Genomic DNA, 25,670 nt, shown 5'->3' on the forward strand with positions numbered 1-25,670 from the left:
CTTTCTGCTGTCTTCTCGGCTGCTGCTTCCGGCCCTTATGCTTCTTCTCTAGAGTCTCCTATATGAGATGGAAGATAAGGAAAAAGTAACTTGGGATTGAGTATCTGTTTCGTTGTAGTCCTCCTAAAAAGCTGGTCCTATAGGGGGCTAGGTGAGGGAGTGGGCTCTAGGTTTTTGTGCCCGGCCTGTCTTGGCTAAGACTCCCTACCCAGCTGGAGATCTACTTAGTCTAGGGATTGTAGCCTTTATATCTAGCAATGTGATGGGTCAAAGCCAATTAAGAGCTCAGTATGACAAAGGGCAAGGACTTGGGATTCTGTACTAGGAAAACGATCTGCGGGATTCTGGCACAGGAGGATAGGTGGCAGGTACTGAAGCTCTCTGGAATGAGATCACGGCTGCCCCATTCTTTGGAGGGGCTGATCCCCTAAAAGTCTCTTACTTCCTTGGATTCACTTGCATCTAAGTGCTAGAGATTAGAGGCATAAAAATACAGGAAACTCTGCCCATCCTGAGGCTCCAGATTGTAAGAGTCTTGGTTTTAAGGGCTTCAAGGCATCAAAGCACCCTCTCCATCATACCAGGCTGGTCCTGGCAAGGAGTTTTGTTTAGGGTGATGCCCTTTGTGGAAAGATTAGAAATGTTTCCTCCAGCTCCTCCTGTGGCTGCTGCACCAGGAAGCTATTAGCATATTGTTCTTTATGTTGGCTCATCTCTCTCTCTCTGTACTTCTGGTACTAGTGCTTACCACTTCATACTGTGTTTTGTGTTGCACATGGGTTCCCCCTGGGCTGAATTCCTTCCCCTGGAGGTCAGGGACCAGATGTGATTCATCTTTGAATCCTTCTGACTTGGTGGTTTTTCAGTGGACCCTCAGTAAAGGTTTGGTGACCGAAGGAAGGAAAAAGGGTATGTGTAGACAGAATGGGGCTGCTTCCTGTCAACCCACTAAAGCCACCTGAGGCCACCTCATTTGGCGAGTGAGCTGCTGCTGCTGCTTAGACTGGGGGTCTGCTTCCTTGGGAAACTGGACTCTAGCCTCCGGCTTTGCAAAGGTTGGGATGGCCTTCCCTCTGGCCCTCATCCCTGCTGCCCCTTCCTGGGGAGAAATGCTAGAGTGCAGTCCCGCAGTTGCCTCTCGGACCTATCAGAGACTCTCTCCATGGGTCATATTTCTTTATGCCTGTTATTTCAGTTTAATTAAATGAGTTGCTGGTGGAACCCAAAATGTGGTGCAAGGCCTAGCACAGTTCATCTGGGAGCTTCTTAGAAATGTAGGATCTCACGCCTCAACCTAGACCTTCTGATTCAGAACCAGCGTAACAGAATTGCAGGTGACTCTAAGGATGTTAAAATTCAGGAAGTGCTGCCCTAGAAAGTATTAGGGAACTGTTTTCCCCTCAAACCTGCCCGATTACGAGGATCATCTGAGATGCTGGTTTCTGTGTGTCATCAAATCTTAGATAGCGCTGGCTGGAAGATCACTCAGATTTCAAAGATGTTAACATATCCTGTATATTTTTAAAGGGGTGTGTTTTAGAATCATTATTTTCTGGTAATGGTGCTAATTCCAGAGCCTGAGAAACTATTTTAAAATAGCTAATATAGATGATCATCATCATGTGGCAAGTTTGGAAAAAACCTGATCTCGTTGGTCTGGAACACAATCCAGGCATGAAGATTTCCAAATTTCCCGCAGGTGATTCTAATGTGCAGCCAAGGACTTGAGGATTTAACTTGAGTTTGAAGGGTTTAACGTGTACTTTCCTTTTAGTGTGGAAATGTGCTGCAGTGACCTGTCCACTGGGCCGGGAAAAGTGGGAGGTAGCACCTGGGGCTCCTACCTGCTCGGTGCCCTGAGCCGCTGCTGAGCACGAGCATCTTCCTCCTCCCACCGCCTTTCAGCTGCATATCTGAGTATCCGGATGAGAAGCTCTGGGCCTGGAGCCCAGACACTCAGGGCTGATGGAGAAGTAGGTAGCCACCAAGGTGCCTTCCATAGTGATCATGTTTTCCCAATCAAAACTTGGCAAATGATCCTTAAGAGAAAACAGGAGAGTGTCTTTGAAATTGTGACTGTCTTGGAATCTCGGCTATAAAGTTTCAGTAATTATACCTCCCTAGCCCTGCCCTAGCCTACCCACAATATTGGTAACCTACACCCAGGCCAGAGCTGTGCCGAAATCTTCTCTGTTCTGAGCAGGGGACTGCCAGGAACTGTACTAGACAAGTTGTGTGGCTCCTATCAGTTCATTCTAATGCTAACTTCAAGGTAAGTGCTCTGTCACCAGTTTACAGACCAGATAACTGTGGCTTGAGGGTTAAGTAACTTGTTCAAGGTCAGGTAAGCTTAATAAACAGATACATCAGGGGATCTTTCTACTACCCCCATATAAGCAGCCAGTAAAAGAACACTTGGACATAAAAGACAAATGCATAAGCTTGTTAACAGTCGCGATTGCATTTTGAAAAGAACCATGAACTTGTTTCACGCATAGGGAAAATGTTCGAGCTATTCCTTTTTCAGCTACCACCCCTGCAAACTTCTGTGCTGCTTCTACTTGTTTCCCAGTTTGCTGGGTTCCCATTCCTACTACTAAGCTGGTAAGGGAGCTCCTGACCCATGCCTGGCCTCTAATTGTGCTGACCCATCCTGGTGCCAGTGACCTCCTGCCTCCCGTCGTCAGCTCCTGAGCCTTTCCTGTGACTGTTCTACTTTATTAATTTGAATTCAGTGTCCTAGTGGAGTACGTAAAGCATGTAGGTGCTATTCGCATTTAGAAGCACAGAAAGATGATCCTCACCTTAATAAACAAGCTAGAATCAGCTAGAGTTCAGGAGTCCTGGTTCACAGCCTGATAACCAAATGAGTGGAAGAAGACTCACCATTTCCCACCAAGTTTTGTCCTGTTTCCTGGGCTAAGGGGAGATCTCAGGATCTGTCTTACCCTCAGTGGTGGGGACTGTGGGTAAAGTCTTGTCCTGGCTGGGCTTGGGGACACATGAATGAGGAACTGCCTTCAGGACCTTCCAGTCCAAAGGAAGAGGAGAGGTAAATTCATAGAGAAACAGTTTAATGAAAGGAACGCTTTGCTGGAGAATTCAGAGCTGTTTAAAACCCAACCTCCACCTCTGATAGACAAGACAATTATAAACATATTTAACTGTCAGACTGAAAAATTCTGTGGAAGAAAGGAGGAAGTGACTAAATGAATAGACTTTTATTAGAGAAGCAGAACATAGAAATAGGGGTAAGGCATTTTGGGGAGAGGAAAGCATGAGAGTAGGCGTGGAGGCCTGAAGTGCAAACTGTGCTCAGGAAAGACAAAATGGGATATATCGGCCAGTTGAGGGTGGTGAAGGGGCAGCATTGGGGCTAGCCAGTGAGGGCCTGGAGTGGCAGGGCAGGGCGTGGCTAAAACCATTTGAAGACAAAAACAAGTACAGCTGGGTACAGCTGCACGGTGCTATAAACAGTGTTGGGGGACTGGGGTCAGGGGTGACAGGGCTGTCTGGGCAAGCTGAGAAGTAAGAGCCGAGCAGCTTCGTTGGAGAAGATCTGGGCATAGGGGATGCTTTGAGGCACTGTTCTGGCCAAGGACCTGTGTGAGGCTGCAGGCATTCCCTCCCAAGCCCAGTGTCCGCAAAGAGTGGTCTGGCCTGGGGGGAAGCTGATGTCACAGTGGGCTGCAGGCCAGAGTCTAAGAGAAGCCTTCATCAGAGAATTAAGTGGGGGCCTAGGGCTCAGGGAGGGCCATTTAAAAGGAACCATCTGGTGAATAGGGTAGGAGGGGAGGAAGCTGTGTTTAGAGCTAGGGAAGATCCCAGAGGCTCAAAGACAACATTTAAGAAGCTGGAGGCCAAGGGGGATGACTCACTCCTTCATTTCCCAAACTGTTCTACGTAGACCATGAACCCCGCTGAGATTTTTTCTGGTGTTGTGTAGGTGGGGAGATCGATGCTTAGCTGTAATCAGCACACACTTCCAAGCAGGGATGGCGTACCAAATGGCCTGGAAATAGGGGAGGGTTACCAGGTGAAGGGTGTGTTGCAGTGGGACTGGGGAGGAGCACGAAGGGACTAGTGAACCGGTTTGCCTGTGTGAGGAGGAGGGAAGGGATTGCCACCTATGGGCTGATTAGGTAGGTAGGTCTGAATCAAGGGGGAATCCTAATGAGACCTAGCCCAATACAAGATACCACCCCTTAAAACTATGTCAAAATTTGCATTTTGTCAGAATATAGATGACCTTCTACATGGTTACCTGCTGCTTGATTTTTAATTTCGAGATTTATTTTGTTACTCATTGTTGAGGGCGTAATGGCTTCAAAATTCCTAAAGATCCCAAGACCAATTTATTCTGGGGTTAAGACCCAGGAGAGTCTGTGGGGGTGGGGTGTGGAGGCTATTACAGATTTGTTGTTTTCTATGTCCTTGATTATAAAAGTAATGGATATGCATTGTAGACAATTTTTTAAATGCAGATGAGTATAAAGAAGGAAATAAATATAATTCCCCATTCTACTGCCTACAGATAACCACTTGTAAACCTTCTGGTGGTTTGTTTTCTATGCATATATGTCACATATTTAGGGCCATACTGTATGTACAGATTTTTACGTTCATTTTTTTAAACCACACCTTACATTATAAATATCCACCTCATTAAGAAGTTCTCCAAGAACAATTTTTTTTTCCAAGAACAATTTTTAATGGTTGTATTTCATTGTGTGCATCTGACAAAATTGAAACATCCCCCTGTTGTTGGACCTTAATGTTTCCAGCTTTTCTATGTGATAAACATTGCAGTGATGAACAAATTTGTGCATATTTTTCTGGCAGCTCTTTTCAGCACAACCATTTTCTGAAAGTGGAGTTACAGGGTCAAGTAATAATGAACTCTTTAAAGATGCTTGATTATGTATTACCAAATGGCCTTCAGACAGGTTATGTTGCTCGTGGTGCCCACCAGTAGTATGTGTGTGTCCCATCTCATGACCCCCTTGCCTGCGTTAGGACTTTTCCCCCTTAATCTTTGTTAATTTGATGGGTAAACATGGAATTTCCCTTCTTGTGTTGCTTCTTTGTGAGGTGAACTCCCCCACCCCCAGGTCTGTGGAGGCCATGGTTTTTTGAGCTTGCCCATGGTGAGGAGCAGCAGGTAGAGATCAATAGAGGTGAAACCAGATATACAGGGATAATAGGGCTCAGGGTCCAGAATCCAGCCTGGGGAGAGGTGGAGGAGGCAAGAGTTTGAGAAGGAATCTGGCTGTGGGGGTGGTGAGAACTGGGAGGAGCTGGACAAACAGCATTAGTACAGCTGGGTGTGGGGGACAAAGGGCTCTCACAAGGTGGAGAAATAGGAAAAAGACTAATTGCTGCTAACACACTGAAGATTCCAGTGGTCTTAGGCACACCCCCCTCAAGTTCCCTTTAGGTAGGATTCTCTGTCACTTGGAAGTGGGGTGCTAGCTGGGTGGGGTGTCTGCAGTCCCCCCAAACAGCCTAAACTGCACTTCTTTATAGGCTGCGAGGAGAATCACTACCGTATGAGGTTGTCAATAAGGAACCAAGGCCAAGGACATAGCCAGGATAAGACATTAACCAAATAGTAACTACAGGCCAGGCACTGTTCTAAGGACTTGACTTACATTAACTCATTTATCTTAACCACCACCATACAAAGCAGGGTCTCACAAAGTCATTTTCCGGTGAAATAGAGCAGAGACCAGTAACTTTACCAACGTCAATCACAAAGTAGGTGGAGGAGTATGGAATTGAACCCATGCATTCTGTCTTCAGAGTCTAAGCTTTCAACCAATAAATACAGAAGTAAATGCGGGGAGGGGAGTCAGAGTTGTAAGGCACACCCTGTTTATCTATGCCTGTCAGAAGAAAACGGACGACCTAGAGTGAGAATGCCGGGGTAGGACTTCTAAAAGTGATTTAATCTTGAGACACTACTAGTTATCTTTTACTAACCACCGACTTTATGCCAGGCACCACGACAATGTGCTTAACAATGCTCCCAGTAACTCCCTTGAGTGCGATTACACCACCCCATTTCACGGATGAGGAAGCTGACGCACAGGACTTGCCCAAGACCTGGCCCGGCCAACTGCAGAGTGGCGGCTGCCCACGTGGCGCCGGGAAGCGGAACGCGGCGGGGGCGGGGCTTGCCCGGTGGGGGCGGGGCTTGCCCGGTGGGGGCGGGGCCTCGGATCTGGCCGGGCCTCAGGCGTCGGAGAAGCTCCTTGGCTCTAGCAAGGCTTTGGTGGGGTCGCACCTGTTGCGTGACTCCCCCGCAGTCCAGCCTCGGTAGTCCGATCCCGAACACCCAGAGAGTGTGGAGAGAAGCTCAGACGAGTTCCGGGTCCTGTTCTCTGGGAAGCACGTGGCCTGCTCGCCTCTTGAGCAGAGAGCTGGGGGTCGGGACTCCCGGGTCTTCGCGAAAGGTCCGTGCAGCGGCCGAGGTCTACCGGGGCCCACCTCCCGCCTCTGGGCATTTTTTAAAGACTGCCTTCCTTCTTCCATATCCGTGCCGGGGGCAGGGGTCCTCGGAGGGACTTGGCCAGGATCTGGGTCCCAGCCCTCCTCCCCTCCTTCTGCTGGGCAGACCCTGGCGGGCAGCCTCCCCGGTACCCCTGCGGACTCGGGCAGCATGGCCTCAGGTGAGTGTATGTGCGCGTCTGTTGGGGGGAGGGTCTCTGGGACGGAGAAGTGCATGGCCAGGGTGACAAGCGGGTGGGGGTCTCAGCACAGCCAGCAGACCTAGGGAAGGTGGCCGTCTCCTCCTGGGGCGGGCCTGGGAGAGCAGAGCCTGAGTGCGAAAAGACAGAAAAGTCTGAAGTTGTTGGAGTCTCTTTCCTAGCCGCCGCCCCCCACCCCCCCCCCCCCACCAGAAGCCCCTGCCTCCTGGCCTCCCTGCCGTCCTAGAAGGTAGCTTCTGCCGGCCAGTGGAATTTTCCCAAGACAGGCTCCTCCCTGCTGGGCCGGGATTCTCAGGTCTACCCCCATCCTCCCAGAGCTGGACTACCCCTGGGGCTGGGAGTCTGATAGAGAAGAGGAAAAGGGACTGTGCCCCAGAGGGGCTGGGTTTTCACGGAGAACGCTTGCTCTGAGACAGTGTGTTCTGAGTTTGGGGGAGCTCGTGCTGGATTTCTGTTTATTATTATTTTTTTCTCCTATGCTGGCTGGACCAGCTAGCCTGGACTTTGACTCCTGTGCCCCAGAGCCCTGGCAAGGGGCAAGGGCTCCTGAAGGGGTCAGTGGAGTGCTGGGGGCTGGCCCTTCCCCATCTTGTTTGCTAACCTCCACCCTCCACCTCCGCCCCCCAGGCCTAGCTAGCAGCAGTCGCGTCACTCCAGGGTCTGAGGAGGGAAGGGAGGGGATAAGAGGCGGGGATGGAGGCCCCCCTTCCCGAGGTTGCCTAGACAACATCAGAAATCGTGGCTAGGGCCTCTTCCGCCTGCGGGGCTTCTGCTTCCTGCATCAGTCACTCCCGCTGGGGGCGGGGCGGAGCGGAGGAAGGGGTTGGATGTGGCAGAGCCGGGCCCAGCTGGAGCGGCTCGGAGAACCCCCGCCATCTCCGCGGCTGGAGCCATGGCATCCAACCCATCTGGCCCCGGCAATCCCAAGGCCAAATATCCCTTTAAGAAGCGGGTCAGCTTGCAGGCCTCCTCTGCAGTACCAGGTGAGTGTGGGCTTCCTAGCCTAGGGCGCCGGCTTTACCCGACCACCGCTAGCCCAGGCCACTGGTCCTGTATGTGTGTGTGGGAGGGGCTGCACCTGCACCCCCTCTGGGGTGATGCCCCTCCTTGTCCTCCGTCCCAGGGACAGCTGGCTTGGAAGGTGGAGTGGAAGGTGACAGCTTCTGTGTTGGGGGTGCTGCCCTCGGTAACAAGGAGTGGGCGCAGGTGTGGGTGCAGCAAGAGGTGTGTTTGCACACGTGTCAGCGTGCGGATGTGCTAAGACCGTGTGCATGTGGAGCGTGTGTGAATGGAGAGGGAGATGTGTGGGACTGGCTGCTTTGTGGGCTGGCCACACTGCTGGCGGCTGTGTCTTTACCGGGCAGGCTCGGGCTTAGTGCTTAGTTCTTCTTTCTAGGACCCTAGATCTGGAATCCCCTTCCTGGGGAGGGGGCTCTGATATTAGGGCACACTCGTTGCTACTGGGCATCCTGAGGGCTGGGGGCTCAACCATATCCATCATTTGCTGTTGGCCCATTCCTGGTTTTTCTGTGGACTTCCTCAGAAGTATGGGGTGTCCTTGGGCCAGGCCTGTTTCGGGGGCTCGGGCTGGGGCCACTGCCTGCTTGTGTGCTCCTGCACCCTTTGGTTTGGCTCCCGCTTTGGGAGGCATCTCTGCACCATTTGGAGCAGGCAGCGTGGTGTGGCTGTGTCCATCCCCTGAGTCTGCCTGAGTCTGCTAGCTGAGGGATATCTACCTATCGTCTGCTGCCCCCAGGCTTTGTGGCTAAGGAAGGACATTTCCACCCCCCATTTTGGTGACCAGGTCAAGCCAGCGTCTCCCCCCCCCCCCCCAGCAGCTATCTGTACCTATAGCCTGCCCATCCATCTCTGGTATTTTCTTATGCCATTGAAAATCCTGCCCAGAGGTCAGGGCTGTTCTGAGGGTCTGTGTTTTCTGTGCCTAGGTCTGGGCCCTCCAGAGAGTGTGTCCCCTGGGGCTAGATCTATAATCTTTGGGTGGTCACTCAGTGGGAGCATCTGAGACTTAGGGGTTGAAGCCTGGGGCATGTCTCTGCCTCTTGACTGAGGCAGTCCTGGCAGGGAGTGAGGGACTCCTGGTCAGAGGGTAGATGAGGAGGCAAGATCTTGGTTGGTGGGAGCAGTTCCCTCTGGCTTTTGGTGGACTACGTGTGTGTGTGTGTGGGGGGTGCAGTGCACAGGCTCTGGGGAAGGGACCAGCAGGCAGGAAGCTGGGTCTTCTAGGCCTGGACTCAGGGAGCATGGAGCCTCTCACCTCTAGTGAACCCTGTGCGGAGACCTGCAGCCTGGAGGAAGGGTTCTGGCCGCTGGAACCTCTCCTCGTCACCCCAGTGTTTCTGTTGACATTCTGGGCCACCCTGCTCAGACGGGAGGGTGAGATTAGGACCTTCAGTTCAGCTCCTGCTGCCCTGGAGGTCTGTGGGCGGCCTCTCCTGCTGGGGGCTAGGAGGGAGGAGTTGTGTAAGGTCAGGGTTCTTGGGCAGGCAAGGACCTGGGGCTCTGTCTTATACTCTGGGTATGGAGCAGGTGCCCATCTTTCTTTCCTCTTCCTACTCTGCCCTCTTCCAAGGACTAGATAGTGTCCCCCTCCCTCCCCCCAATCTCTTCTCCCATCAAGTTCCGTTCTCTTTCCTGTCCTTCACGGTTTGGTTGTGCTGGCCCGCACTGGGCCTGAGTAGGCCTCCCTGTAGGTTGGACTCTATGTGATAGGTGTTTTGGAGGGTCCCAGGAGTTTATAATCGCAGATAATGGTGTTTTACACAACACTTGCAGAGCCGTATCTCTGTGAGCCTTAAGGTGGTTGGTGGGTGTAGATGGGGCTGGCTCTGCTTATCGCCCCTTTATAGAGAGGACTTGAAGCCTCCGGGAGGCAGAGACAGGCTAGTAAGTGGGAACTGAGTCAGACTCAAGTCCTCCAGATTCTAGTCCTTTATCTCCCACACTTTTCCTCCTGGACAGTTTGTTCCCAATGATAGGCTTCAAAAGGAGACTGGATGTCTGGGGAGCCATGGATCAGGCCCCATGGGCAGCAGAGAAGCTCAGTACCTGGTCCCTACCTGGACTGAGTCACTTCCCTCACTGCCTGCCAGCTTCTCTCCCTGGAAGAGGCTTTGTCTGTCCCCGGGGACCCCACAGACAGGGACGCAGGGGACATTGGTGAGCAAAACAAGCTGGCCTGGGGCTGTTATGTGCAGAGATGAGGGCTGCTGACCTCCCCTTCTCCCCCCCTACCCCTGGGTCGCCCTGACCCTACCTGCTCACTGTTCCAGAGGATGGGAGGCTCAGCCCCGGCCCTCCCTGTATCAGCCTACCCTGCTGCGCCCCCCTGGGGGCTCCCCTGTAGGCCAGGCCTTTTTACTGGCGCTTTTTACCGTATAGGTTAAAGCTGTTCCTTTCTGAGCTTGCTTTTATTTCCCAACTCTGATGCTCCTTCCCTTGATTTCTGGCTCCCCTGGGCCTCCCTAGCCCCCTGCTCTCTGTCATCCTAGGGTCTCCCCTGCATGCAGCAGCACTTGGTACAGCCCGTGCCGGCCCCTGAGCTGTCCTGGGGGACTGGCTACTGCTCCACTCAGCAAAGCGGCGGGCGGGCGAGGGGCCCAGGGCTGCTGGCTGGAGCTGCCCGAACTCTGTAGGTAGGACCCAGGGTGGCACCAGGGAGAGCGGGGGCTGGGTCCTGGTTCTAGGGCAGGTACCTCTGCTTCCCTTTGTCCAGCCTCTGGACCCAACTCTGGAGGATCGTGAAGTGAGCCCACAGACTTAAAGGCATGCTACCTGGGCAGAGCCTCCAATCCATCCCTAAGATGGGGAAAGGAGGGTGCTGGACAGCAGTCCCCTTCCGAGCGGGCTCTCGGGCTGGGAGAGCCGAGTTTGGTGTGGAGAGCTTCTCGGGGGGAGGGAGGGGGGGCTGGTAGGCCAGGGAAGGTCCGAGTTGCCTGGGAGCTCAGGCAGCCCCCAGACTAGCAGCTTCAGGGCCTTTAGTGCCTGCGTCCTGGTGGTGCAGCTGAGGAGTTCAGCCTTCCATGTGGAGAGGCCCTGGCTTCTGATCCTCCCTTCCCCGGGCCCTCCCTGGGGCCTCCGGCCCAGATCCTGGGGCCTCTGAGTGGCGCAGACTGTTTGTGGCAGCTCCCTTTGGAGGGGCAGCCAGCAGTGGGAGGGGCCAGCTGGGGCCAGGCTGCATCTTGGCAGCCCCAGGGTCCTGGGGGAGAGGGCACGCCCCTGGGGAGGAGGTAGGGTTCCTGCTGCCAGCCAGGCCCTCCGCTTCCTGTCCTCTTCCCTTGGGTTCTGGTGCCCAGGTCAGAGCTGAGTGGCAGCTGTATGTTGCCTACGCTCTGTAGGTCTGGGATGTCGGGCACAGGCCCTGGGTTTCCGGGAGGAGGGTCATTGGGTCCAGAAGCAGGTCTGATCAGGGCCGGCCTGCCTGCCCTGGGAGCCGTGGACTGGGGATTGCTGGCTCGGCCACTGGGTCCTTCATGAGCACGCGGTGTGTGTGTGTGTGTGTGTGTGTGCGTGCACATGAGCATGCGTGTACGTGTGTGCCTGCCTGTAGGAGGTCGCCTGCTCACTGAGGCAGCACTTCGTAGTGCAGAATTCGGATTCTTACTCCCGGAGTGAGTGAATCCTCTAGCTCTAGAGGCTGCCTCAGGAACCCCCACGCCTGAGCCTGGAATGGGTGAGGGGCCCCGTGCCAGAAGGTGAAGGTGAGGTCCTCTGGGAGCCACAGGCAGGCTCACTCCTCGGCCTCTGAGGAGGCACGGCCCACTTTGCAGGATCTGGCCTCTCTCTGGGACAGGCCTGGGGTGCGTGGGGGCCCTGGGCGTCTAGTGCACCCAGGCCCTGCCCTCCACCCTTTGACCCTGGCATCGCTGTCTTCACAGAGGCTCGGGGTGGGCTGGGGGCCCCTCCGCTGCAGTCGGCCCGATCCCTGCCAGGCCCTGCCCCCTGCCTCAAGCACTTCCCACTTGACCTGCGCACGTCCATGGATGGCAAATGCAAGGAGATCGCCGAGGTATCACCTGGCACCGCACCCTGTGTCCCTCCACTGCTGTCCCCATGCCCTGTCTCTGCTCCCCACACCCCTCCATCTCAGCCATCCCCTTACTCCACGCTTGGCTGTGCTCTGACCCCTAGCCTCTCTCCCAGGTACCTCCAGCTCCTGCTGCGCCCACCCCAGCCCTAGATGCTGCAGGGGAGGGCCTGGCACACTGACCCTGCCTTCCCTCCCACCAGGAGCTGTTCAGCCGCTCCCTGGCTGAGAGTGAGCTCCGCAGCGCCCCATACGAGTTTCCGGAGGAGAGCCCCATTGAGCAGCTGGAGGAGCGGAGGCAGCGCCTGGAGAGGCAGATCAGCCAGGATGTCAAGTAAGCCACAGCCCTACAGTCCGGCAGGCAGCCATGGCATGGAGGGGGCACAGGGCTGTCTGCCCAGTGTCCCTCTGTCTCCACTGGGACACCTTCAGAGCCCCGTCTCTGTCCCTTAACCACTCCGTCCTCCCTCAGGGACCCACTAGGGAGGGAGCATAGAGCAGTGGTCTGAAGCACAGGCTTTGGAGTACGGCTGCTGGGTCCTGGTTCTGTGTGGTACCCACCTGTGTGGCCTAGAACATGTCACTCAGCTTCGGGGTGTGCTTTCTCGTCTATAACGTGGGGGCCTTGAGGAACAACACATGCACAGCAGCCAGCACAGGGCAGGGACCTGAGAGCCGGGGCATCCCTTGTCATTGGCCTGACCTCTTGTGCCTCTCCCTTTTAGGCTGGAGCCAGACATCCTGCTTCGGGCCAAGCAAGATTTCCTGAAGACAGACAGTGCTTCAGACCTCCAGTGAGGAGGGTGGAGGGGCGCAGGGGGATGTGGGGCTGGGGCCTGTCCTGTTGCGGGCTCTAGCCCCCCTTCTTTGTGCTCACCCCTTTTAGGCTCTACAAGGAACAGGGTGAGGGGCAAGGCGACCGGGGCCTGCGAGAGCGAGATGTGGTGCTAGAGCGGGAATTTCAGCGGGTCACCATCTCTGGCGAGGAGAAGTGTGGGGTCAGTGTGGGCAGGGCCTTGGGTCTCTCTACCCCTGTCATCCCCATGTGTCCCAGTGGGCTCCCCCAGCCTCGGAGCTGGGTGCGGCTCAGAGAGGGCATTTCTCTTCCCAAAAGCAGGAGGGGCAAGGGGTCTGTGGCTGGGAGCTAGCGGATGCACTCTTTCCAGGGTCAAGGCTTCGGGGAGGAGGCAAGGGTGAGCCTGGTCTGGGTCTGAGAGCAGGGAGAGTGACCCCGGGTCCTTGTCTCTAGGTGCCATTCACAGACCTGCTGGACGCGGCCAAGAGCGTGGTGCGGGCACTCTTCATCCGGGAGAAGTACATGGCCCTCTCGCTGCAGAGTTTCTGCCCCACCACCCGCCGGTACCTGCAGCAGCTGGCTGAGAAGCCTCTGGAGACACGGACCTACGAGCAGGGCCCCGACACCCCTGTGTCTGCTGGTGGGAGCCCCCCTCCCTGCCCTGCTCCAAGCACCCCTATGTCCCCAACTCCCTGGGAAACTACACCCCGCCTACTTCTCACCCTCCTCCCTCCCACCAGGCTCATGCCAGCCTCTTGGCTCCCGGTGGGTGGAGGCAGGGGCAGGAGCTCTCCCCCTCTATGGGGCCTCTGTGCGGGGCAGCAGATGGTCCGGAAGAGCCCTCACTCTGCCCTCCCTGCCCCGCAGATGCCCCGGTGCACCCCCCCGCGCTGGAGCAGCATCCCTATGAGTACTGTGAGCCAAGCACCATGCCTGGGGACCTGGGCTTGGGTCTGCGCATGGTGCAGGGCGTGGTGCATGTCTACACCCGCAGGGAACCCGATGAGCAGTAAGCGGGTGTGGGGAGTGCTGGGGGGGAGCTGTGTGTGGGCTGCACTGGCTGGGGAGGGCCCACAGGGCACAACTTGCTTCCTCACCCGAGCTCCCCGCACCTGCCAGCTGCCTAGAGGTGGAGCTGCCGTACCCTGACCTGCAGGAATTTGTGGCAGACGTCAATGTGCTCATGGCTCTGATCATCAACGGCCCCATGTGAGTTCCTGCCAGGCCCAGACTCTCCGCTTCCTTCCAACCTGGACCGTCCCGCCCCAGCCCTGCTGCACACACCTGCTGTCCCCTCGCACCCTTTCACAGTTACCAACCCAGACTTTCCCCCCATCCGTTGCCCCGTGCGCAGCCTCAGTGCTCTCCCCACCCTCTCCCCTGCCACATGTGGCCCAGAGCCTCAGCTGTGTTCTGTCCCTCCCCAGAAAGTCCTTCTGCTATCGCCGGCTCCAATACCTGAGCTCCAAGTTCCAGATGCATGTGCTGCTCAACGAGATGAAGGAGCTGGCCGCCCAGAAGAAGGTGCCACACCGGGATTTCTACAACATCCGCAAGGTGGGGCCTCCCCACCAGGCCCGGCCCTGCACCCCCGCCCGGCCTCCCTTGGTGGACTGGCCTCCAGGGAACCCAGTGGCCATCCCCCTGCCGTTGCACCCCAGGTGGACACACACATCCATGCCTCGTCCTGCATGAACCAGAAGCACCTGCTGCGTTTTATCAAGCGTGCGATGAAGCGACACCTGGAGGAGATCGTGCATGTGGAGCAGGGCCGCGAGCAGACGCTGCGGGAGGTCTTTGAGAGCATGAATCTCACTGCGTATGACCTGAGTGTGGACACGCTGGACATGCACGCGGTCCGTCCTGGTGGCCCAGGGCTGAGGGGCTGGGTCAGAGTGTGGCCAGGGAGCACGGGTGACCTGGGCCTGCCCCTCTTCCCCAGGACAGGAACACCTTCCATCGATTTGACAAGTTCAATGCCAAATACAACCCCATCGGGGAGTCTGTCCTCCGAGAGATCTTCATCAAGACCGACAACAGGGTTTCTGGAAAGTACTTTGCCCACATTATCAAGGTGAGGAGGAGGGACCGCCCAGGCCCATGGGCAGGGGCAGCATGAGCCTTGGGCAGCCCTTCCCCTGACTTCACGGGAGCCCGGTGTCATGAGTGGATAAGGGGGACAGTTTTTCCTTATCCCCCGCATGTCTTTCAGGAGGTGATGTCAGATCTGGAGGAGAGCAAATACCAGAACGCAGAGCTGCGGCTCTCCATCTATGGGCGCTCGAGGGATGAGTGGGACAAGCTGGCGTGCTGGGCTGTGAAGCACCGAGTCCACTCTCCCAACGTGCGCTGGCTCGTGCAAGTGCCCCGCCTCTTGTGAGTGTCCCTTGGGGCGGGAGGGAGCGTGCGGAGGCAGAGTTCAAGGGGATGGCACCTGCCTCCTGCCCGCCTGGGATGGCAGGGCCTCCCTGCCAAGCCACATCAGAGTGGAAGGGGAGCCCCCTGGTTCCGCTCATGGTCCGCCCAGCCTGGCCCACCTGGCGTTGTGCAGAAGCGCTTCTGTGAGTGCAGGCCAGGCTACCACGCTGACTGACCTGCACATCCTGTGTGCGTCCGTCTTGCCTGCAGCGATGTGTACCGTACCAAGGGCCAGCTGGCCAACTTCCAGGAGATGCTGGAGAACATCTTCCTGCCGCTCTTTGAGGCCACCGTGCACCCTGCCAGCCACCCAGAGCTGCACCTGTTCTTGGAGCACGTGAGGGGGCCGCAGGGGTCTGGGGAGAGGAAGGGGGCCTGCCTCGGTTGGGGGAGCTGCAGTTCTGGGCCTGACCCTGGGCTCCCGTGCCAGGTGGATGGCTTTGACAGCGTGGATGATGAGTCTAAGCCCGAGAATCACGTCTTCAACCTGGAGAGCCCTCTCCCCGAAGCATGGGTGGAGGAGGACAACCCACCCTACGCCTACTACCTGTACTATACCTTTGCCAACATGGCCACACTGAACCACCTGCGCAGGTGCCCATCCTGCCAGCGTGGCGTCTGCTCCCTCTGCCCTGGGGCCACCGGAGCCCTGACCCACCCATGCCCCCACTCCTGGACCCAGCGAGTTCTTTCCGGGCTCAGCCCTCACAGCCAAGAATCTGCCCCTGGCCCTTTGTCCCAGGTCCACAGGGTCACCGGGTTGGGGCTTGGGAGCCGGGGCTTGGGCGCTAACACGCTCTCTCTAACCCCCAGGCAGAGGGGCTTTCACACGTTTGTGCTGAGGCCACACTGTGGGGAAGCCGGGCCCATCCACCACCTGGTGTCGGCCTTCATGCTGGCCGAGAACATTTCTCATGGGCTGCTTCTGCGCAAGGTCAGGGTCTGCACCCCCAGCCTCCCCTCCCGGTCACTCACCTTCTTTTCAACCCTTCAAGCCTCTTGAACAACTGATCTTCCTCCTCACCAAACCCCCAGTTTGGCCCCCTGCACACCCCAGCCTCTAAACCGTGGGCCTCGTTTGGATCTTGGCTGTAAATGACCCTCTACACGTCAGGCCCAGCTCAGGCTCCCCACCCCCTCCTCCTGCAGTCTGTACCCTCCAGAACCAGGTGTCCTGCCCACCAGAGGCTGCCTGACGGGCCCTCCCCCACTGTTGCCCACCCAGGCCCCAGTGCTGCAGTACCTGTATTACCTGGCCCAGATTGGCATCGCCATGTCTCCACTCAGCAACAATAGTCTTTTCCTCAGCTACCACCGGAACCCGCTACCCGAGTACCTGTCCCGCGGTCTCATGGTCTCACTGTCCACCGATGATCCCCTGCAGTTCCACTTCACCAAGGTCAGAGCCTGTGAGGTGGTCCTGGGATGCTAAGGGCACGTGGGCCCCTGGGTCTCGAGGCTGGTGCTGCCCCCCGCTGGTGGAGTGTGGCACATCTTGTGGCGGATCCCGCCCAGAAGGGGGTGGTGCAAAGGAGAGGTGGGCTGGGACTGGGTGGCAGGCCCTCCTGCACCCTCCTGAGGGCACCTGGCCTGTGCAGGAACCACTGATGGAGGAGTATAGCATTGCCACCCAGGTGTGGAAGCTCAGCTCCTGCGACATGTGTGAGCTGGCCCGTAACAGTGTGCTCATGGGCGGGCTCTCCCCCCAAGGTACTCCCCCCCCCCCACCTGGAGCCTGGTGCCCGCCCTTTCCTCCTCTGTGCGCTTGGGAAGGTCCCAGGGGGGCTGGCCCTGGGGCGGCCCTGCCTGACAGCCCTGCCCACTGCAGGTGAAGAGCCACTGGCTGGGACCCAACTATACCAAGGAGGGGCCCGAGGGCAATGATATCCGCCGCACCAACGTGCCGGACATCCGAGTGGGCTACCGCTATGAGACTCTGTGCCAGGAGTTGGCGCTCATCACACAGGCAGTCCAGAGTGAGATGCTGGAGACCATCCCCGAGGAGAGCGGGGTCACGACAAGCCCGGGGCCTCAGTGAGCCCAGCCCGCTGTGTCCCCCGCCTCTCAGCACCTCAACCACGTTTTCTCTTCCCCTCCCTCCCCCCATTGTGTCTGCATGTGTCTGTTCTTTTTTGTTCTGTCCTGCATGTCTTCAACCTATGTGTGTCCCTGTGCCACCTCTGGGAAGGTGGGGCCCACAGTCTGCTTTGCCCTTGTTTTGACTCGGATGGGACTTGATGGCCCAGGTTTGCTGGCTGCCCTGCCCGTGGCCCTGTCCCGGGAACTTCTGAAACCTGGCTGTCCTGTGGGCGTCTCGGTGTCCACAGGGGCTTGGGATGGTTGAGGGGGGCTGGCCCCTCCAGCCTTTGGGGTCCCACCTGGGCAGATGTTGTCTCATGTGTGTGGCTGAAGAGCCAGGCGGGTGGGGCCCAAGCAGATCTGCCAGGGCATCTGTGGCGCTCAGGCAGCTCTAACGAGCCCGGCTGGGCGGAGAGCTCAGTCACACCCCTGGCAGCCTGGACTCTGGCCTCAGAGGCGCTGGACCACCACCTCCCCCACGTCACTGCCTAGCAGTCTCCTCTGTCCTTTCGCTGGTCCACATGCTCCTCTGGTGTCAGCTTCCTGTGCCTCTGTGGGAGGGGGCAGCTGCCCTGTGTTGTGTCTGGGGCCACTGCAGCTGGAGGGCCCTGCATTTGTCACCAGCCCTGGGGGTGGGAGTCCCACCACGGTCCCCAGAGTTTTTGACCAGATCTGAATCCACCTGGCTCTCTGCATTGTGTTTTGGACCTAGGCCTTTGCTGTGAAATGCAGTGTTTCATACAATCCCATCTTTCCTAGTGCATGAGAAATAAAAATTATTTAAGTTATGAGGCAGGTGGGATCTCTGTTCAGAGAGGGAGAGCCCTGGGCGTGGTGGCAGAGGGAGGATCCAGGAGCATCACGGATCCAGAGATGGCAGGTCCCAAGGGGAGCGACTGTGCTTGGCTGCTGTGTGTGTGTGTGCCCATGGAAACGGACTAAGGAAGCTGGGTGGCAGGCGAGGCCTACCGGGGACACAGCTGCTGCCCCAGGCCCTCGTCCAGCCTGCCCCCTCTGAAGTGGGCACTTGGCTCCAGGTCTGGGGCACATTCCTGTCATACCAGTTGGAGGACTGGTATCCTCTCCGTCTCCTACTTCCTTACTTCCAGCCTCTCGGGACCGTGGGGTCAATGTGGGAATCCACACTCACAAGCAGACTGGAGGCCAGTGGTTCTCAAACTTGGGACAGGAGGCTCTTCTGGGGGACTTGTTAAAATGCCGTTTCCAGGTCCTACCCTCAGGGGTGCTGATTCCTCAGGGGGAAGGTGTGGCGTGGCCATCTGCAGGCTCTCCGGCACATGATCTTAACGGGTGGGAGCAGGCCTCTGTCTTTGGGATCCAGGCTTAAACGACTTGGCCCCAGTCTACGTTTCACGTGCAGTCTCCGGGTTACCTCCTCGCGTGGTCACAGAGGTTGCTGGAATGTGCTGCCCAAGTAAGGGGGAAAGTGGAATGTGACCTGTGCCGTGCAGGGTCTCGGGTTGGTGACAGAGAAGTCTACAGCAGCTGAGTGGGAGCTAGAAGGGCTGGCGCTTCAGAAGCACTCAGCCCTGGGACAGGAGGGGGAGTAACCGAGGGCCCAGTGAGGGAGCAGGAGGCTGGCTTCCTCCCCTCCCGTCAGCTTGCTGGGCCCCAGCCCCGTCTCTCCCTGGCAGACTCACCAGGCACCTCTGGGCAGAAGCTCTCCTGCTGCCCCTGCCTCCTGAGGGCCGCCAGCCACCAGGCTTGTGCCTGGCCAGAACCGGGGCTCCGGCCTGCTCCAGAAGGCCTCATTTATGAATTCGTTCTAGCCATTTCCAGATGCTAAAGCCACACATGAGAGCAGAATGCCTAGCCAGAGATTGTCTCACGCTGGCTGTCCTGGATCGGAAGGTGGGGGCTCAGGGCCCTGGGCTCCCCACCCCAACCCCAGGCCTCGTCTGCCCAAGGAATGTGACTTTTCCATATAACATGTTCTCATGCTTTGTAACATTCTCAGTGTGTGCTGAGGCCTAGCCCTCAGAATAGGACCAATTTTGAAGAGTTCCTTAGCAACTTCTCCCTCTTCTTAAAAAATGACTTGTTTCTGGTTTTTTAGTTTCTTAAGAATTGCTCTTTTAAACATTTACTGAGAGCAAATAATTTTACAACAGTAAGGCCATAATAGTTTTTTCTGTCTGAAAAGAAAATAACTTTCATTTAGAGGAATTTGGAAACTATAGAAAAATGGGAAGAAGAAAAAAGCCCGCTCACAGTCTACCAGTTTCAACAACTATGTGCTGATCATTGGCATGTCAGTAATATGTTTACATATTTTATTTTATTTTTATTTATATATTTTTTCTTTAGAGAAAGAGCACATGTGTGGGGCAGGGGTAGGGATCCTGTCAGAGTGGGAAAGGGAGAGAATCTTAAGCAGGCTCCATGCCTGGTGTGGAGCCTGACGGGCTCGGTCTCATGACCCTGAGATCATGACCTGAGCTGAAATCAAGAGCCTTCTGACTAAGCCACCCAGGTGCCCCTTTATATATCTTAAATACATATGTATATATTCCCTTCAGCTCTTTTCTAGAAGGGCATTTTTGAGTTGAGAACATATATGTATAACTTCATGTTCCTAAAATACTTTAACGTAAGTCCTTCCACATTTCATTAAAATACCCTTTATAGGGTCGCCTGGGTGGCTCAGTGGGTTAAGTCTCCGCCTTTGGCTCAGGTCATGATCTCAGGGCCCCGGGATTGAGCCCTGCATTGGGCTCTCTGCTTGGCAGGGAGCCTGCTTCCCCCCACCCCCTCTGCCTGCCTCTCTACCTACTAGTGATCTCTGTCTGTCAAATAAATAAATAAAATCTTTTAAAAAATATATCCTTTATAAATACAGGCATACCTCAGGGAGATTTGCAGGCTGGGTTCCAGACCACTGCAAGGAAGCGAATATCACGATAAAGTGAGTAGAATTAATTTTTGGTTTCCCAGTATGTATAAAACTTATGTTTACACTACACCACAGTCTCTTCAGTGTGCAATAGCATTCTCTCTAAAATGTAGCCTATGTATAAAATATGTAAAAAATAAAATGGTGTGTATTTAAAAAACGATGCATACCTTAATTAAAAAAAAAAAACCTTTATTGCTAAAAAATGCTTACCATCACCTGAACTTCTCAGCAAGTTGTAATCTTTTTGTTGGTGGAGGGTGTTGCCTGGACGTATGGAGGGTCTTGCTTGGACGTGATGGCTGTTGACCCATCAGGATGGTAGCTGCTATAGGCTTGGGTGGCTGTGGCAATTTCTTTGGCTAAGACAACAATGAAGATTGCCACATTAATTGACGCCCTTTCACAAACAATTTCTCCCATTTTTTTTTTTAAAGATTTTATTTATGTATTTGACAGAGATCACAAGTAGGCAGAGAGGGAGGCAGAGAGAGGAGAAAGCAGGCTCCCTGCTGAGCAGAGAGCCCGATGTGGGGCTCGATCCCAGGACCCTGGGATCATGACCTGAGCTGAAGGCAGAGGCTTTAACCCACTGAGCCACCCAGGCACCCCAGTTTCTCCCATTTCTTTATAGCAAGCGGTACTGTTTTTTTTTTAAAGATTATTTGTTTATTTGACAGAGAGAAATCACAAGTAGGCAGAGAGGCAGACAGAGAGAGGAGGAAGTAGGCTCCCCGCTGAGCAAAAGCCCGATGCGGGGCTCGATCTTAGGACCCCCGAGATCATGACCTCAACTAAAGTCAGAGGCCTAACCCACTGAGCCACCCAGGCACCCCTTACTGCTTTTTAAAAAAATATTTTATTTCTTTTAAAGATTTTATTTATTTGACAGAGAAAGCACAAGCAGGGAGAGAGGGAGAGGAAAGGGAGAAACAGATGCCCTGCTGAACAGGGAGCTGATGGGGGACAATATCCCAGGACCCTGGGATCACAACCTGAGCTGGAGGCAGAGCTTAACTGACTGAGCCACCTAGGTGCCCCTAAAAAAGATTTTATTTCTTTATTTATTGAGAGAGAGAGTGAGAGAGAAAGAGTGCGAGCAGGGGGAGGGGCAGAGAGGGAGAGAATCTCCAGGCAATTCTACCCAGAGCCTGGAGCCCTATGCAAGGCTTGATCTCACAACCCTGAGATCATGACCTGAGCCAAGACCAAGAGTTGGTCGCTTAGCTGAGCCACCCAGGCCCCCCTCCCCTGCTGCTCCTTTATCAACTAAGTTTTTGTGCTATTCTAAATCCTCTGTTGTCAGTTCAACAGTCTTCACAGCATCTTCACTGGAGTAGATTCCATCTCAAGAAACCACTTTCTTTGCTCATTCCTAAGCAGCAGCTCCCCATCTCTTCATGTCTGATCACGAGATCAAAGCCATTCAGGCTGATCTTCGGGCTCCGCTTCCGATTCCAGCCCCCTTGCTGTTTCCACCGCATCTGCCATTGCTTCCCCCACTGAAGTCCGGAACCCCTCAAAGTCATCCATGAGGGCTGGATTCAGCTTCTTCCAGACTCCTGTTCATGTGGTTATTTTGACCTCTTCCCATAAGTCACAAATAGTCTTCACGGCCTCTAGAAGAGGGAGTCCTTTCCAGAAGCTTCTCAGTGTACTTTGTGCAGGTCTGTCAGGGGAATCACTGGCTACGGCAGCTACAGCCTTCTGAGATGCAATTCTTAAATAGTAGGATTTGATGATGGAAATGACTGCCCGGTCCCTGAGCTGCAGAAGGCATGTTGTTTCAGCAGGTGTGAAGACTGCTTGAATCTATGTGCCTGTCTCCATCAGAGCTCCTGGGTGAGCAAGTGCATTGTCAGTGAGCAGTCATATGAAAGGAATCCCCCTTTTTTCCCCTGAGCAGCAGGTCTCAACAGTGGGCTTAAAATATTCAGTAAATCATGTTGTAAACAGATGTGCTATCATCCAGGCTTTGTTGTTCCACTGATGGAGCACAGGCAGAGTAGATTAAGCCTTATTCTCAAGGGCCCTAGGGCCTTCGGAATGAGAAATGAGCATTGGCTTCCAGGGGAAGTCACCAGCTGCATGAGCCCCAAAGAAGACCCTTTGGCTGAAGGGAATGTTGTGGCTGGTTTGATCTTTCTATCCAGATCACTAAAACTTTCTCCATATTGGCAATAAGCCTGTTTTGCTTGTTCGCTTGCTTTTTTTTTTTTCCTTAAGGCCATTTTGCTCTCTTATCATTCATGGGCTTGCTGTGACAGCACTCTTTATTTCCTTCAGGAACTTTCCTTTGCACACACAACTTGCTAGTTGGCCTAAGAGGCCTAGCTTTCAGCCTGTCTTGGCTTTGGACGCGCCTGCTCACTAAGCTTAATCATTTCTAGCTTTTTGATGTAAAGTGTGAGGCGTGCAGCTCTTTCTTACACTTGAACACTTAGAGGCCCTTCTAGGGTGTTAACTGGCTGATTTCACTATTGTTGTGTCTCAGGGAAAGGGAGAGCAATGGGAAAGCCCGGTGGTTGGAGGAGTCCGAACACACACGTTAAGTTTGCCATCTTCTGTGGGCGTGGTTTGGGATGCCCCCAAGCAGTTACAACAGTGACAGAAAAGATCCCTGGTCACAGAGCACTGTGACAAATAACAGTGAAAAAATTTAGGGGCGCCTGGGTGGTGCAGTTGGGTAAGTGTCCAACTCTTGATTTCAGCTCAGGTTGTGATCTTGTGGTCATGAGATCAAGCCCGGTGTTGGGCTCCGTAGTGAGCATAGAGCCTGCTTAAGATTCTCCCACCCTACCCCTCTGCCCTCCCCCGAAAACTGCTGTGCTTACTCTCTCTCTTTCTCTCTCAAAAAAAAAAGTTTGAAAATTGGTGAGAGGTACCAAAGTGTGACACAGAGACACAAGTGAGCAAAAGCTTTTGGAAAAACGGCATAGATAGACTTGCTTGAGGCAGGGTCACCACAAACATTTAGTTTGTAAAAAACCCAGTATTTTTACATGTGCGATAGATAAAGCAAAACACAATAAAACGAGGTATGCCTGTATACGTTTTAATTACTGTATGCTGTTCCATGGTAAGCCTCACCATCATTTACCATCATGACTCTTTGTTAAGAATGACCTTGGCCTAATGTCAATGCTAATGGTGTTCGCTCTGGAATCAGACTGCCAGCGGTTGCATTTCGGCTTCACTGCTATCTGGCTATGTGACGTTGGGTGAACTACTTCCCCTCTCCGTGCCTCTCTCTAGGTCTTCACCCATTTCATGGGGATAATAATAGCACTGTCCTCATGGGATGATTTTGGATTCATTTAGTCAATCCTTTCTCTGGATATAAGATAATAAGTGCTCAATACGTAGTAGCTAGTATTATCTTTACAGGCTTTATGGATATTCCCCCAGTCTAGATGCCCATGAATGAGATGACCGTGACCAAGATATATATATGTGTGTGTATATATATATATATATATATATATATAAAAGAATTTTTTATATAGATATATATATATATTTATATATATATATTTTATTGCTTATCAATAGAAGTGAATGAAAATATATAAACCGAACTTAAAGTCCTTTCCTTGCCCTCTACCTCCCCAAAGCCTCCCATGTGGTCCTGCCACCTCCTTCCCCTCTTCCCTGTTCTTGGAGTCATGTCCTGCCGGTCCTCAGGCCCTGCTTCACAGGTGTGTGCGGACGTCTCTGTGAAGGAGGCACCCGCCGCTCTTCCACAGTCAGAGGACATTCTCTGAGAGGAGAATCTGCTTGAGATTCTGTCTCCCCCTCTGCCCCTCCCCCACGGCCTGTGCATGCTCTCAAATAAATAAATAAATAAATAAATCTTGAAACAAACAAACAAACAACTGATCTGCTTTAGGTGCCCCTGGCTGGCTAAGCCGGTAGACCATGCAACTCTTGGTCTCGGGGTCATGAGTTTGAGCCGCATGATGGGCATATAAAAAACAAAACTAAAAAACTGGTCTGCTTTAAAAGGCCCCCACCAAAGTAATGATGATGACGACGATGATGATGATGATAATAATAATAAAAGTCCCAGAGTGCAATACCCATGTCATCCAGTCTGCCTTGCAGGGCCAGTCCTCAATGAAGTCTACACTGGGGGGCTGTTCCTGGCCAGTCACAAAACTTTCACCTTCCCAGTGGCCCTTTCTGGGTGGGTGGGTGGGGTTGTGGGAGGAGGGACGGGTCCTGGCTGTACCCCCCACGGGAGAGGGGAGTGGTAGGGTTTGGTTAGGATGACAGTCATCCTAATTTCCAACAACAACGTCACAACATTTGCCCCAGCAAAGTATTGCCTCATTTATAAATTCATTTCTCTGAAACTCCAATGACGGTTTAAGTATTAAATCACATTTAACCGAATGTTTGGCTAATTATTTTGTTATCAAGATGAGAATAAGGTTGTCCAGATTAGGATGCCATGAACAGTCGGGGGTGGGTATTCCTGTGGGGGCAGCCTGCTGGTCTGGAGGGCTCCAACTGTGCGGGCTCTGCTCGGAGAGCAAAGCCTTCCTCCCCAGGGCCTGGGGCAGGCTTGCCAAGGCCTGGGAAATGTCTAGAGCCCTGAAAGAAAAGATTTGGGGGCTACAAAATATGAAGTAGACTGCATGGTGAAGGTTTACTCAAATGCTTTCGGAAAGTAGCATGTCAATTTTAATATCCCTTAACTTTGGTATCCATACATATGTCATTATATTTGAAAACAATCTGTAAGTTGGATTTTTGGCAAGAGTTCCAGGAGATGCAGGATGATTGAAGAGAAATCACAGCCAAGAGTAAATTAAATGATTTACTCATAGTCAAGTATTTTCAAAAGTAAATTTATAAATGCCCTTTTACATTTAAAGCAAAGAAGTATTCTATCTGATGAGGGATTCGGGTGCATTTTAGTTTGCTGTGATGGGGGGTAGGTGGGTCTGAGAATCAGATGCTGGGTCTGTAAAGGGCTGAGAACAGCCCTACCCCGAAGGCCTGCTTGGGGTCTGGGGAGGAGCTCGGCTTCCGCTGGAGGCCCCTTGGCCTTCCTGTCTCCCAGGTAGGCCGCACGGTGTCCCAGCACCTGCTCCCGCCGCCTGTCTTCTCCAGGCAGACGTCAGACCATGTGCAGCTGGAGTTTCCATCTGCATCTTGCAGACAAGAAACGGCCCTGGGTTTGGAACCTGCGTGTTCCATTTACGAGCTGGGCAGGTCCCCCAGTCCTCCCTGACTTCCCAGGTTTGACAGCAACATAGGAAGGGGAGAGAGTACCAAGCTGTCTGCCACTTTGTGTGTCCACCAGTGAGGCAAACAGTTGCTGGGCTGCCACGGGGCTGAACTCTTCACGATTACACATACATTTAGTGTACCTGCGGGCCATGTGCTGGCCCTCATCATGGTGCTCCTCCTAGAGAAGACCCAGGGCCGAGGAGGTGAAGCGCCTTGCCCCAGCGGACCCAACTAACAAATAGCAGAGCTGACATCTGAACCCAGAACCGTCTGGGTGCAAAGTCCTTGTTCCTTCCACTCTATGATGGTCCGTGTGGTAGGCCTGAGAGTGCTGAGTGTCTGCGGGGCTGGGACTCTGTAGGATTGGGGTCTCCAGGAAAGGATGGGGTCTGGCTCTGGGGAGCAGAGGCTGGAGGCAGAAAGGCCACGGAGAAGGCTCCTCCAGCCTCCCAGGTGTGGGTGATGAGGCCC

At 54.2% G+C, this 25,670-nt stretch overlaps 1 protein-coding gene across 3 annotated transcripts; it reads left to right on the top strand.

The window, feature by feature from the left end:
- The first annotated feature begins 7,465 nt into the window (after positions 1-7,465).
- On the top strand, positions 7,466-17,839 carry LOC111143131 (adenosine monophosphate deaminase 2). 3 transcript variants are annotated; one of them, XM_022496627.1, is made up of 17 exons: positions 7,466-7,693; positions 11,958-12,088; positions 12,480-12,548; positions 12,641-12,752; positions 13,004-13,190; positions 13,418-13,559; positions 13,670-13,759; positions 13,978-14,107; positions 14,212-14,406; positions 14,493-14,624; positions 14,763-14,926; positions 15,179-15,305; positions 15,399-15,562; positions 15,782-15,902; positions 16,194-16,367; positions 16,567-16,673; positions 16,793-17,839. In XM_022496627.1, exons 1-17 carry the CDS (start codon positions 7,538-7,540, stop codon positions 17,004-17,006), a joined length of 2,415 nt encoding a protein of 804 aa, XP_022352335.1. In that variant the 5' UTR covers positions 7,466-7,537; the 3' UTR covers positions 17,007-17,839. The 3 variants fall into 3 exon arrangements, with proteins under 3 accessions (XP_022352335.1, XP_022352336.1, XP_022352337.1); XM_022496629.1 differs by lacking the exon at positions 7,466-7,693 and adding an exon at positions 11,602-11,736; XM_022496628.1 differs by lacking the exon at positions 16,793-17,839 and adding an exon at positions 11,606-11,736 and having other exon boundaries at positions 7,575-7,693; positions 15,179-15,902; positions 16,277-16,367; positions 16,567-16,633.
- Positions 17,840-25,670: the final 7,831 nt, after the last annotated feature.

The sequence above is a fragment of the Enhydra lutris genome, unplaced genomic scaffold (assembly GCF_002288905.1).
Source record: "Enhydra lutris kenyoni isolate GAN:26980312 unplaced genomic scaffold, ASM228890v2 scaffoldscaffold9, whole genome shotgun sequence".
Classification (NCBI taxonomy): domain Eukaryota; kingdom Metazoa; phylum Chordata; class Mammalia; order Carnivora; family Mustelidae; genus Enhydra; species Enhydra lutris.

Coding starts and splice junctions, on each gene's coding strand:
- LOC111143131 (XM_022496627.1), top strand. CDS start 7,538: ATGTGGCAGAGCCGGGCCCAGCTGGAGCGGCTCGGAGAACCCCCGCCA. Junction 14,407..14,492: donor ACACGCTGGACATGCACGCG/GTCCGTCCTGGT, acceptor CCTCTTCCCCAG/GACAGGAACACCTTCCATCG. Junction 14,927..15,178: donor GTGCAAGTGCCCCGCCTCTT/GTGAGTGTCCCT, acceptor TCTTGCCTGCAG/CGATGTGTACCGTACCAAGG.